Here is a 14,530-nt window from a genome sequence, read left to right on the forward strand (position 1 = left end):
CATGAACGCAACAGATTTGACATTTCCCATTGTAAGGGCGCGGAGTATACTGGTTCTGTGGAGTGTTATGTTGTCGATTGCCCCAGTTGTTGTTGATGTGATTGCCTCTGTTGTTGTGCGGCCCTGATTGCGAGAGGCATTGTTATTGCCTCGAACATTGGCCACGTCAGCAGTGATCAGAAGAGATGAGATCACCTCTGTTTTCATCGCAAGCTTCAATTCATGGTTGATGAGTTTTCATGAATCTCAGTTAGAGACGGTGAGACATCACGACGGTTTTGTAGTCGTCAGAGAGGCCTTGAAGAACATACTCATTCTTGTCCTCATGATCCTCTAGTTTGCCAAGCAGCGCGAGCTGATCGAATCGGGAAGTAAGCCCTTGAAAGTACTCATCAATTGTCTTGGCTCCCTTGGTCCACTGGCGGAGCTGTTGCTTGAGTTGGCGGATGTGACCGCAGCTGGGCTTCGCATACGTGGAGGAGAGAGTCTCCCAGATCTCAGACGAGGTGGTGGTCGTCGAGGGTAGATACTGGACCGATGGGGAGATCACACCAAGTAGGGTGTTGTAGATCAGCTTGTCCTTACGTTTCCAGAGAACGTACGTCGGGTTGGCTTTGACAACTCCATCTTCAGTAACAGTAGGCGGCAGGACAATGGTAGATCCATCAACATAGCCAGCAAGATCGTACCCATCCAACAAAGAATGAACTTGTCGGTTCCACATGTAGAAGTTGAGGCTGGTTAGTTTTGTAACTTTATTCATGTTAACGTTAAGGATGGTGGAGTTGTTGGAGACGACGATGGTCTCGTGAGCAGTGGTCGGAGTTGAGTTTTCAGACATGGTGATGAGGTAGCGTGGTGAAGAAGGTAAGAGAGAAGAGATGATAGAAGAAGAGAATAAGAGAAAGAGGAGGCGACAAACAAAAATAAGGAGGGTTAAGGTATCGAATTGTGCTGAATTTTATCCGTCCTGCGTTTTTTTTTACCTGAACTTTGTAGTAATGCGTATTTCATATTGAACTACACAAATTTTTATTTTTAAATACTATATGAACTTTATGTATCATGTCTTTTCCTTCTCAAACTTTAAAATAGTGCATATTCCATATTAAACTAAACAAAATTTCAAAAATACTATATGAAATCTTAAAACGTGTTTATATATACTGACGTCAAAGGTGTTATCAACCAACCATTAATTATCAAAACGATGTTGTTTTTGACAAGTACTACAAAAATGAAAATCATGATTATATATATATATATATATTGACCGTCACATTTTAAATTAATAAAACAATGTTATTAATTTAAATTATTACGTTATTAATATTATTAAAATTATTTTTTTTGAAAATTTAGTTATATTTTTAAATGTAACTTTATATACATAAACAACACAAAATTCTAAATTTTACAATATATTTTATTTTTAGTAATACTATATAGTAAATATTTAAATTAATAATTATTAATTTAAATTTATAAAATAACTATTTTAAAGTTAAATTAAAAAACATAAATAATTATAGATGTATTTGATAAAACTAAAACAATAAAAATTTGATAACATTTATTTGATTAAACTAAAACTTATATATAAGTTAATGTTTATACAATTTATACAAGAAAGTTACTTTGATCTAGAAGTTAGTATGCTCTTACTTGTCCACCTGTGTAAGAGTTCGAACCTCTCAAAATTGTTTTTATTTTATTTTACAAAATTTATCAAAAATGACGTTTTTTGGATAAATTAACAGATGATTAACACCTTTGACAATCAATATATATAAGCACAATTTTGAGAGTTTATATAGTATTTTAAAAAATTTAATTTTATAGAATTTATCCAAAATTACATCAGTTTGATGAATTAATAGATGACTAAAACTTTTGACGGTCAATATATCTATAAGCACGATTTTGAGAGTTCATGTAGTATTTTCAAATTTTTGTTTATTTTAATATGAAATAAACATAAATTCGGAAAGGTAAAAACATGATGCGTAAAGTTCATGTATTATATTTTGAAATTATATTCAACTCAGTAGAGAATTCAAACTACTACAAAGTTTGAAAAGAAAAAAAAACACGACTGGGAAAATTTAGATTGAAATAGACCATTTTCCGGCATTTGACCAACTGCAGTATGGGTTTCAGAGAAGCATATTCAGTACTTCAACTGCATAAAGCCATTAAAATCGATTTCTAGAGTCTTTGCGACTACCGTTCCAAAAAAAAAAAAAGTTTTATGACTACAAAAGTATAAGTTCGTATATACTTCTTAATAAACATCTTACAACATGTTTTGTGATATATGCGGCGCAGAGCAATAACGTTACTAGTTTTACCGCTAGCTCGTTATAATATTGTCTAACAAACTGGATTGCGATCCGGCTATCCTCTGATATTAGTCTAGTTATTCTCTGGTATTAGTCGGAAAACACTTTAAATTCGGATAAGATAGTGCTATAACCAATCTATTTTGTAGCAGTAGACTAACGGGATCAGCTGATAAGATATATAAAAAAAAAACTAAACGGTATTTTCACGTTAGATCATATCCACCATATTTGAAAACCGATCTTAACGTCACCAGTTAATTTGAAAACACCATAACTTTTGTACCGCCGATTCTTTTTTTGTTTTTATCTAACAAACGGTATTGCCACCAAACTGTTTTGACGTCGCCACTTAATATGGAAAGAAAGGGAGGATAAAGGGAAGCACGCACCCATGTGCCACTTCTTTGCTATTCCTTAAAGTATCAAACAACTGTGGTGGAGTGTAGAGACTTGGTCCTAACACCACTCCTTAATATATGCTCATCCTATCATTATTTCAGAACGCTTATGTTAAATTTTATAAATCTTGTTTTAAAGATTCATAACATATATATTATACATATGGGTTCTACAAGACACTGACTTCACATTACAATGGCTTAAATCTTCAGTTTTTATTCATAAATCTTGTTAGATTCATACTTTGATAAGCCAGAGAACAAGCCTTCTTCTCCTTTCTCATCATAGTAAACCATGGAGCTTTTCCCATGCATAACACCAAATGGTGACCGCACAATCTTTCCTACAACCAAAGTTCATACAAAAGTGCATTACACTTGAGGGATCCATTACACAAACTATACAACAATGTCAGAACAACAAAAGGGCAATATAGATGTATTTTGTTTCTTATGCAAACTAACCTCCAAAAGCTTCTCCTATACATACTCCAAAATAAAGGGGCATGTGGTCCGAGTTCCAAAACAGTTTGTAAGGAAATCCCAGAGTCTTGTGGGGGTACCTATCAATATTAAGAGAGCTGTTATCTACCTTTCCTTCACTATAAGAGTCTTAAAAGATATCGGAGACTAAAATATTTACCAGGGCCAGGAAAATCAGCACCCCTCTTGGCTTTTTACTGCAAAAAAAAATGAGAGCGTAATAAAGGAATCAACACCACTTGATTAGCCAGATAACGTTTTGAATGCACATTGGTTTCTTCTCGCCTTTTCAGCTCCTCTACTGTAAGTTCATCATTGCGGTAAACTTCAAAATTACACCCTAGCTCTCCCATATCCTATGAAAAAAAAATAGGTATACTATTTATCACAACCATATACTAAAAACGGTAAATACAAATGGAATGCACTAGGAATGCGACAAGATCAAATTGTACATTATGGATCTATGCGTTATGTGAGATAATCAGAGCACTAAAAAAAACTATGAAAAGAAGTGTGTGTTAGCTTTTGCTGGATCAAGAACGAATTCTTACAACACAGGAGCTTTCGACAATAAAGACTCAGCTGGCGACAATAAAGCATGTCAAACGAAGATTGGATGGTGAAATAATGAGACTCTAACAATTAATCACAAGGCACACCTTAACCTAATGAATATTGTTGATTGAGCGAAAATCAGAACTTTAAAATTCTTCAATTAATTGTTGGATAACCTTCAAAGATAACTTGGTAATTAAGTTATTCATTAAAGATAAGTAGAATAACTTATAGGTTTAGGATAAAGATAAGGATTCCTAGATAAACATGTAATAGGAGAAGTTAAGACCTATATAAAGAGATCTAAGCTAAGAGGATCAATTGTAATGAAGAAAGCTAAGAAAGAGTTAATAAAACAAAGAAACCGTTTTGTTAAGTTTGTGTTCTTGGCTACTTTATTTGGTATCAGAGCAACCAGGTTGATTATTCTTTTGATAGTCAAGATAATACGATGGATGATTCTAAAGCATTGGTGAAGTTGAAGGAAGCTGTTCCGAGTGCGGTCGTATGTCCGATGCTCACGTTGACAAATTATACGGTGTGGGTGATGCGTATGAAAGTTCTTCTTCGGGTCTACAAGGTATGGGAAGTAATAGATCCGGGAACAGAAGAAGCAGAGAAGAATGATATAGCTACTGCTCTTTTATTCCAATCCATACCAGAGAATTTGTTGATGCAAGTTGGTGATCAAGGAACTCCGAAGGATATATGGAAAGCTATAAAATCGAGGAATCTTGGTGCAGAGCACGTAAGAGAGGCTCGTCTCTAGACCCTAATGAACGATTTTGATCGCCTGAGGATGAGTGATTCAGAGACGATAGACACTTTCTCAGGAAGGTTGTCGGAACTTGCGTCTCAAGCAACTTCGTTAGGTAAAAGCATTGAAGAACCTAAGATTGTGAAGAAGTTGCTTAATAGCCTACCGAGAAGCAAGTTTATTCACATAGCCACATCTTTGGAGCAGCTGTTAGACTTAAACACAATAAAGTATGAAGACATTGTGGGGAGGCTCAAAGCTTACGAAGAACGAATAAAGGAAGAAGAAGCACATGAGCAACAAGGCAATCTTCTTTACTCCAACTCTGGAAATTCGTATGGCAACAGAGGAAGAGGAAGAGGATTGAATCGTGGACGTGGTAGAGGCAACAGAGGAAGAGGACGAGGACGAGACAATTCACAAGAGAGAAGCAAGGAGAAGAAAGACTACTCTCAAATCGAATGTTTCAACTGTCACAAGAAGGGTCACTTTGCCTCTTTCTGTCCCGACAAACAGAATGAAGAAGAAGTAAATAAGACAGAGACGGAAACTGCGGATGCAGCTCTGTGCATGCACGAAGTCGTGTTTTTAAACGAAGAGAAGGTGATGCCAAAAACGTATGAAGCAAGCAAGAAGGAAGAAGCAATTTGGTACCTAGACAACGGCGCAAGTAACCATATGACTGGTGAAAGGTCATACTTCTCGGAGCTGAATGAAAAGATAAAGGGAAAAGTAAAGTTTGGAGATAGATCTTGTGTCAGCATCAACGGCAAAGGATCAATATTATTTGAGGCTAAGACAGGGGAGCAGAAGCTTCTAAGAGATATTTACTTCATACCTGAACTAAAGAGTAATATTCTTAGTCTCAGACAAGCTACGGAACAGGGTTGTGAAGTAAGGATGAAGGATGATTACTTGACTTTACAAGACCCTAATGGAAGATTGCTTGTGAAGGTACCAAGATCTCCTAACCGGCTGTACAAGATCAGTTAGCCTGTTTTCTTGCGAAACTCGATGACAAGCAATGGAAGTGGCACACAAGACTCGGGCACATTAGCTTTAAAACCATAAAGACTATGGCGTCAATGGTTTTAGGACTACCAAGCATCGAAGGAGAGAAACAGATGTGAAATTCGTGTCTAGTTGGGAAACAAACTCGACAGGCTTTCCCAAAAGCAACGAGTTACAGGGCTTGTCGTGCGTTAGAGTTGATTCATGCAGATCTTTGTGGACCAATCTCACCAGCGACACAGTCACACAACAGATACATTTTCGTCATCATAGATGATCACACAAGGTACATGTGGTCAATACTATTGAAGGAAAAGAATGAAGCGTTTGAGAAGTTTAAGTCTTTCAAGTCACTTGTTGAGAAGGATATCAATAAGGAGAATGCAACTTTAAGAACAGACCGAGGTGGAGAGTTCACCTCAAATGAGTTTCAAGATTTTTGCAACAAGAAAGGGAACAAACGCAACTTAACAGCGCCATATACGCCATAGCAAAACGGTGTGGTTGAACGGAGGAACCGTACATTGATGGAGATGACAAGAAGCCTTTTAAAAGCAATGAAGGTTCCTAATTATATGTGGGGAGAAGCAGTTCGTCATGCCACATATATAATTAATCGTGTTCCCACGAGAGCTTTGAAGAACCAGACTCCTTACGAGTGTCTAAAGAACAGGAAGCCAAGCATAGCTCATCTCAAGATTTTTGGATGCATAGCACACACAAAGATCGACTCAGGGCAACTAAGAAAGCTTGATGATCGATCAATGAAGCTGGTGCATCTCGGAATAGAACCAGGAACGAAGGCTTACCGTCTTTACAATCCAACCACCAGAAGAATAATTGTAAGTCGTGATGTGGTCTTTAATGAGAAAGAAAGCTGGAACTGGAAGGGAGCTGAAACAGAGGAGATAAAAGAATCGGGAATGTTCAGAATGACATGGGGAGACGCCATGGATAACGGTTATGGTCCTTACTTGATCAGTACGCACCAAGAAGAAGACGTGGCTGCAGGGGTTGAAGCGCAGACATCTCAAGATTCTGCCACTGTCAACACAAACACAGACCAAACCGAACCTCAACTCCCTAGAAGATCGACTAGGCAAGTAAGCTGTCCAAGTCATCTCGAAGACTACATCTTGTTAGCTGACCTAGAGTGCGAGATTCTCCTTCTCTCACTCGACGACGAGCTACGGAACTACCAAGAAGCAAAGAAGTTGGTTCAGTGGACAAACGCCGACAGGGATGAAATTGACTCCATCAACAAGAACAGAACATGGGACTTAGTTGATAAACCATCAGGAGTCAAGATCATAGGTCTTAAGTGGGTGTTTAAAGTTAAAAGAAACGCAGATGGAACAATCAATAAGTTCAAGGCAAGCTTGGTAGCAAAAGGATATGTGCAAGAACATGGAGTGGATTATGATGAAGTTTTCGCTCCTGTTGCTCGGCTAGAAACTATAAGACTCCTGATTGGAATGGCTGCAATAAAGGGATGCGAGATTCATCATCTTGACGTCAAGACGGCGTTCTTACATGGTGAATTAACTAAGGATGTGTATGTATCGCAGCCTGAGGGTTTTGAAAAGAAGGGAGAAGAGCACAAGGTTTTCAAACTCTCTAAGGCTTTGTACTGCTTAAAGCAGGCTTCAAGAGCTTGGAATACAAAGCTCAACAAGATTTTGATCGACATGAAGTTTATGAAGTTCTCAAAGGAGTCATCAGTCTCGAAAGAAGGAAGGAGACAAGCTTCTCATTGTTGCTATCTATGTCGACGACCTGTTTGTAACAGGAAACTCGATGAAAACCATCATGGAGTTCAAGAAAGGAATGGCAAGTAAGTTCGACATGTCTGATCTAGGGAAGCTGACTTACTACTTGGGTATTGAGGTGAGACAAAGCACTGACGGTATAATGATTAAGCAAGAAGCATATGCTAGTTGGATCCTAAAAGAAGCTGGGATGGACGACTGCAACTCAACTCAAGTGCCCATGGAGTTTGGTTTAAAGTTATCAATGGCCGATGATGATGAAGAAGTCGATGCAACGTTGTACCGAAGAAGGATAGGGTGTCTCAGGTATCTAATGCATACGAGACCCGATCTTGCATTTGCAGTGGGGATCTTAAGCAGGTATATGCAGTCTCCAAGAGAGCAACACGCAAACGCCCTGAAGCAAGTTCTAAGGTATTTAAAGGGAACTCTTGGCAATGGCTTGGTGTTCAAGAAAAGAGGAACGCAGAAGCTCGTTGGCTTTAGTGACAGCAGTCACAATACCGATCCAGATGACGGGAAGAGTACTACAGGACACATGTTCTTCTTTGGAGGCACACCTATAACGTGGTGTTCTCAAAAGCAGCAAACGGTGGCCTTATCTTCCTGCGAAGCTGAGTTCATGGCAGCTACGGAAGCTGCAAAGCAAGCCATCTGGCTTCAAGATCTCCTAAGTGAAGTTACAGGAAAAGAGCAAGGAAGAACGAAGATCTATGTTGACAATAAGTCACCTATATCACTTGCCAAGAATCCAGTCTTTCACCGTAGAAGTAAGCACATACAAAAGAGGTTCCATTTCATCCGTGAGTGTGTTGAAAAGGAGCAAATCGAAGTGGAGTTTGTACGAAGCGAAGACCAATGTGCAGACATCCTAACTAAGGCGTTGGCAAGGACAAAGTTCAACGACATGAAAAAGAAGATTGGAGTACAAGAGACATTCAACAAGAGCTTGAAGCTTAAGGGGTCGAATGTTGGATAAGCTTCAAAAATAACTTGGTAATTAAGTTATTCATTAAAGATAAGTAGAATAACTTATAGGTTAGGATAAAGATAAGGATTCCTAGATAAACATATAATAGGAGAAGTTAGGACCTATATAAAGAGATCTAAGCTAAGAGGATCAATTGTAATGAAGAAAGCTAAGAAAGAAAGAGTTAATAAAACAAAGAAACCGTTTTGTTAAGTTTGTGTTCTTGGCTATTTTATTAATCAAATCATTTCAGCTGATAAAGAGGCGTAAAAGGAGGATTCGTGGCAGAGATTGTAGGTGAGGCTGTCGTAATTATCAATCACGATGATAGGACCCTTCTGCTTCTTAGAGGAATTGAAGCTTTCGTAGCGACATGTCTACTAACCCAAACTCCTATCCCATCACACAGAGGAAACAGAACAAAGATTGAGCCTTTGATTCGACTAACGCCTAAGAAACCGAGATTCAGCGAAACTTACTGGTCGAATTAGGAGAGAGTTTGACAGGAGAAGAAGGGTTTAGGCGAGTGGTGGAGCGGGACTTGGGTTGAAGAAGACAAGGGACAAAGACTACTTGTACAATGTCCTAGCCGCCATTGTCGGAAATCAAAAGATCCTTCTCTGCTTCCAAAAGAGAGATGAACTTTTTTTTATATATAAAGAAGAAGACTCTGAGAGAGCTGATAGGTAAAGCGATGCGTTTTATGGAAAACATGGACCACGTGCTTAATCAGTAGGCAAGTCATATGATCTTTTTGGGTTAATAATTAGTTGAAAGGTAAAGATTGTGACGTGAGGGAGGGGCTCACATTGCAATTTCTCCAACATTTTGTATAAATTTCTCCAATGTTATCACTTCATATTCTTTTTCAATTTTCGGAGTCACTCATTATGGAACACCAGGTGTGTGAGTAATTTGTACTGTAATTACAATGAGAAATCTAAATCCGTGTACAACACTTTGGATGTGTCCCACTTGTGTAAAATATTGCCGAAGACATCGTAAAAAACGATACCCATTTCAGTTCTAGTGATTTTAATCGACATGAAACCTTGCCCATCATAGAAAAATTTCATATCCTCTGGGGTTTTCCAGTTGTAATAGCCTCTCCATGCTTTTGACCCACCACCACTCGTTAGAAACTGGATAGGACTGCAAAAAATATATTTATAGTCAATTATAGTTCACACCCGTATACTATAATACTATCCACTTTATCCAAAAGAAGACAATAGGTGTTACCTCTGAGATGTGCTAATATGTTGCAAGCAATGATCATGACCGTTCACATAGAGATCAACGTTATTCGCCTGGATAATCCAAATAAAAATAAAAAAATACATGTTACATTAGCTTGTTTATTCTCCGAAGCAAATCACAATTTTTGGTATATAAAACAAAAATTCTGTCAACTCGTCTTCATTTGCGTTTGTTACCAAAATTTTCGCAATTATATATTTATTTATTTGTTTTATAAATATAAAGACCAAAGGCATAAGTTGGCTTTGTTTTGAATAGCGTTGGAGACACTCTAATAAGAGTAGGAAGAAAATTAACCTCAAGGATGGGTAAGAGTAAAGATTCAAGCTCTTTAGTATTTCCATGAATGGAAGCACTCTTGATGGCATGATGACCCACCACAATTTTCCACTTTGCTGTTGATTCTCTCAGACTCGTCTCCAAGTCCTACACATTACAATTGGCACTTGTGATCTCAAGGATAATCCTATAAACTGATGGTTAAGATATATATATAGTGTTCTCAGATACCTTTAGAGTGGTTTGAAGATAGGATTCTCTCGGTGATACGCCTCTCCAGTCGTAATTTTGTCCCTCGGGATTGAGGAAATAAGCATCTACAAAAGGAGTTGTGTCGACAAAGAAGAGCTCTGCAATCTCTGCCAGGATTTTCAAGCCATAAATATGGTTAGGTATAAACATTACTCTATATCTAAATAATGTGACTAGTACCAGCGTCTACGATGAAGGATCTCATGCAAATCCAACGGCTGTCTATTGATCTGAGGGCTGGACTCAACTGTGCTTCAACATCTCCTCTGTAGTCGTGATTCCCCAATACTGAATAGAACATGGACATTGACATAATAATTGTTATTCTCTTTTTGGTTCTAGCAGTAATTACTTTAGAATGAACTTAATATATTACGTACCAAGGTACCAAGGCTTTTGCAAGCTAGGAGAAGTGTAGATATTAGCGAAGGAGAGTTGAAAGGCAGGATCGTCAATACTTTTCATCCCGTTATCATAGATGTTATCACCCGTGGAAACCACAAAATCGATGTCCATCTTCTCCCCGATTTTCCCCATCTACGTTTTTATCAAATAATTTATAATATACAGCAGAGATGGGTATATTGTATATTGTATATGTATGTATATATTCTGTAAAAAAAAAGAGAGACCTGAAGGGCAACTTGGGATTGATTATAGAGTCCACGTCTTCCCCAATCTCCAATCACCAGGAAACTGATCGAGCCATCAGATTTTATTGCTTGTTCGACCGTTGTGAACTCTGCCTCAAGTTTTGGAACCAAAGAAAGAAGCAGAGTCATTACAATGCTCAAAGAGCCGATTCCAAACTTAGAACCCATTCTATCTTTTGTGTAAGGAGCTTTATGTGATATAAAGAAACACTTATATAGTCGACTGTGCATGTGAGTCCTAGTGGTTTCTCGCTTGTAAGTCACATTTAGATAGTGGTTTCCACATGGTTCCACATGGTGGACCAAACAAAATTATTTATGCTCTATAGATAGATGTTTTTAATCCATATATATTCTTCAATAACTTATCTATAAATTTCTCTCTAGCTTCAAAATAAAACGGATCAGAACATGCAACATTTGATAGTTTTTTTTACACATAAAACAGCTCAAAACTCCAAGTAAATAATAGCATTGTCTTTTTTTTGTCACTGAAAATAAATAGCATTGTCATGTTATCAAAATCATGACTACAAAGCAATATATTATCTTCTTTATTTAGATTTTCTATTCAAACTCACCGTCAAACAAATTTTCTCGTTTTGCTTTTCAACACTTTCACTGTCACATACTCACATGTATTATTATTGTGAATCATACAATACAAAAATCATACGATACTCACTGCCACGTGAATCATACAATACTCACTGCCACGTGAATCATACAATACAAAAATCTTTGAATTATTACTATCGCGATTCATTTTAAAATGCGAAGAATGCTTAATTGATTTTTTAAATGGGAAGAATGCGTTTAGCATTTGAGCGGTATGTTTTTTTATAATTTTGGATAGAAAAAGAAAAGATATTATTTTCTGCCCATTCTCAGTGTCCAGATTGATTGGGCTGTCATGTCTTCAAAGCAGCTCCGCGGAAACGCCAACTACTCATATCGGAACTTCTTACCAAAAGCAAAACAACAAAAATATTAATTTGCATAAAACTGCCGCAGTTAATTTTATTTAAATGCATCACCACATCATTTATATAAAACTGCGGCAGTTAATTTTATTCAAATGATTTGCTTTTCCAAATACAATAATACTGCCAAAAAGTATCGTAAGATACATTTAAATAAAATTAACTGCCGCAGTTTTATATATAAAGACACTATATATTCTTTAGCATTTGTTTTACTGAAACTGATTTATAACACAATATCATACAAAAGTAAAACAAAAAATAATGAAACTATATTCAATACAAACTTTATAAATTAATATTCGATATAAATTAATAATATTTTCCGTTCCCAAGTTAGCCGGTGTAAAATAAAACATAGTTCGATAAGATAATATGATAATAAGATTAAAAAATCTTAGCTTAATATATGGTCATAAATTAATTATTAGTATATATAAAAATTTTATATAAGAATAAACAAAATATTTTATTGTTTATTTGTCTTCAAATTAATTTCCTCCCTATTTGAACTTTTCATTTTTTGGTGTTATTTTACCGAATTACATATAAAGCATATTTGTATTTTACCATATATATTCAACATACATAAATATATCAAATAATCTAATTAAAATAGACAATATTAAACTGTATATTTTAAAATAATATATAATATTGTGAAATAAAATAAAATATATAAGGTTAAAATAGCATTGGTTTAAACAAAATTTATGCTTAAATACATACTGCTATCCATAAAAGCTTACAACAGATTAAAAGAATTCTAGATAAGATTAAACTACAAATGTCGAGACAAAGGTTCCTAAAACACCATCCTTATATATAAAGAACAGTTTGAATCCTTCCCAGAGTGTCCACGTCTGATGCCATGTCATCAAATAAGACGCTGCTGATGCGACACCTGTCCCTATTTTTAAAACTCATCGTTTCATTTATAATCTTTTGATGCATGCGGGCTTTGCTATTTGTTTGGGCCTTATATCTGGTCCATTCTAAGAAACTTCGCCGTCTCCAGAGAAAAATTCATTGAAACCCAAATCCATGATTCTCTTCATCTTCCTGATCGCGAGAAACTAGAAACGTTTTGCGGTTAGCTCAAGCTAAGGGTGGTCTTCAACGCAGTCGTCAACCATTGTCGATCTATCCTTCAATGCTTTCTCATTTACTGCCTTCACCATAAATTTCAACTATAAAAAGCTATGTTTGACCCCATGAAATGCATCAGTTCTTTCCTCGTTCCGGACGCAAAGGTAATTCCGGTTTCTTTTTTTTAATTTTTATTTTTTTATCCCGTCTCGCGTTGAACATGTTTTGATTGTCAAACTTTCAACCCTAATAGTTCGTAATTAATGTCTTCATTATCAAAATTATTCCCCAGAATTTTTTTTGTTATCTTAAATCATGTCAGCTTGCAGGGAGAAGCAAGCTTGAAGTTCCTACTGTGTTTATGGCTATGGAGGTCCGTCTCGCCATCCTACGCAAGGTCCGACATATCTAAGCAGAAGTTTGAAATGAAGAAACATTTGAACTGGCTGAACAAATCTGCTGTCAAGAGCATTTAGGTAAGATAAATCCATTATCTTTTTTTTGAGTCTTTTCTGCTTGGGCTGATTTTGGTAAGTATCATAATCCAATTTCTATTTCTTTTACCTTTTGGCTTTTAAAAAAAAAAAATTTCTAATTGAATTGTGTCGAGATTTTTTTTAAAGGTTTATCTAAAGAAAATTTATAACTTTTGGATGTGATAAACAAACCCAGAAGGAGATGTAATTGCATGTGTTCCTATCACAAAGCAACCAGCTTTTGACCATTCTTTACTCAAAGACATTCAGGTACACAGATACAACGTATACTTAGATTTTCTTTGAGCTTTGTGTTTTATGTTTTAAGTGCTGATGGTTAGTTTAGTTTACATGCGGTTCCTTCTTTAGATGAAGCATAATTACCATCCTGAGGGACTCTTTGATAACAACAAACTGTCTTTACGAAGTCAGAAATAGAAAGACATACATATCCCTCAGTTATGGCATCGATATGGTAAATGTGCCGAAGGAATCATTCCCATGAGGATGCCAAAGGAAGATGTTGTCTTGAGAGAAAGTTCATACAAAAGATATGGCATGAAAAAGCATAGAACTTTCCCGTTTCCTAAATCTGAGGAACATGACCTCATGCATGAACCAGTGGTCATCAGATGAGTCAAAGTTTTTTATTTTTTTTGTTGGTTTCTTGATCTGAGATGTGTTATTTGTTTTGGTTTGTTGAACTGTAGAATGCCATAGCTTATCTGGAAGTGGATAATTACTATGGAGCTAAAGCAACTATAAATGTGTGGAAGCCAAAGATACAACAGCAGCACGAGTTCACCTTCTTGCAGATATGACTTCTCAGTGATTTATTCAGAAAATATCTTAACAACATAGAAGCTGGTTGGAAGGTACGCTTAGTTAACTTCTAGGGAATGTGAATTTGATTTTGATCCTCTGTTCTGTATAATGATTTGTGTGTGTTTATTACAGGTTAGCCGGATTTATATGGTGACAATAATACAAGGCTCTTCACTTACTGGACTGTAGGTTCCTGAGACTACTGTATAATCAAATTCTTATGCTCATGTGCTTTTGTTCCTTATAAGCTTACCGAGTGTACCTGCCAACCACCGTCTAAACATCTCTATTGCTAGACTGTTCATAGGGGTTCTTTGAAGTCTTATTTCTCTACACAAACACATATCTATTATCGGATATTGTTCGCTCTCTGTTTCTCACATGTGCAATTACAAAGTGCGTATTAACCTCCTCATTCAAGT

At 36.5% G+C, this 14,530-nt stretch overlaps 1 protein-coding gene and 1 long non-coding RNA gene across 2 annotated transcripts; both read right to left on the reverse strand.

Moving 5' to 3' along the window:
• Window positions 1-2,910: 2,910 nt before the first annotated feature.
• Window positions 2,911-3,955, reverse strand: LOC106301926. The gene is made up of 3 exons (XR_001262305.1): window positions 3,387-3,955; window positions 3,209-3,306; window positions 2,911-3,087 (listed from the first exon to the last, which is right to left on the reverse strand). It is a non-coding gene; the product is annotated as an uncharacterized LOC106301926 (long non-coding RNA).
• Window positions 3,956-9,152: 5,197 nt separating this feature from the next.
• LOC106301925 (purple acid phosphatase 4) lies at window positions 9,153-10,906 on the reverse strand. Its single transcript, XM_013738414.1, has 7 exons — window positions 10,715-10,906; window positions 10,463-10,619; window positions 10,263-10,370; window positions 10,062-10,189; window positions 9,849-9,977; window positions 9,534-9,601; window positions 9,153-9,443 (listed from the first exon to the last, which is right to left on the reverse strand). The coding sequence occupies exons 1-7, from the start codon at window positions 10,901-10,903 to the stop codon at window positions 9,218-9,220; spliced, it is 1,005 nt and encodes a 334-aa protein (XP_013593868.1). The 5' UTR covers window positions 10,904-10,906; the 3' UTR covers window positions 9,153-9,217.
• Between the last annotated feature and the right edge of the window lie 3,624 nt (window positions 10,907-14,530).

Source organism: Brassica oleracea, chromosome C7 (genome assembly GCF_000695525.1).
Source record: "Brassica oleracea var. oleracea cultivar TO1000 chromosome C7, BOL, whole genome shotgun sequence".
NCBI classification, from domain to species: Eukaryota; Viridiplantae; Streptophyta; class Magnoliopsida; order Brassicales; family Brassicaceae; genus Brassica; species Brassica oleracea.

What these genes read in the sequence shown, in the direction of transcription:
- LOC106301925 (XM_013738414.1), bottom strand. Translation starts at nt 10,903, where the DNA reads ATGGGTTCTAAGTTTGGAATCGGCTCTTTGAGCATTGTAATGACTCTG. An exon ending in GCAAAAGCCTTGGTACCTTG is followed by an intron (nt 10,371 to 10,462) that starts GTACGTAATATA and finishes TGTTCTATTCAG; the next exon opens with TATTGGGGAATCACGACTAC. An exon ending in ATCCTTCATCGTAGACGCTG is followed by an intron (nt 10,190 to 10,262) that starts GTACTAGTCACA and finishes AAATCCTGGCAG; the next exon opens with AGATTGCAGAGCTCTTCTTT.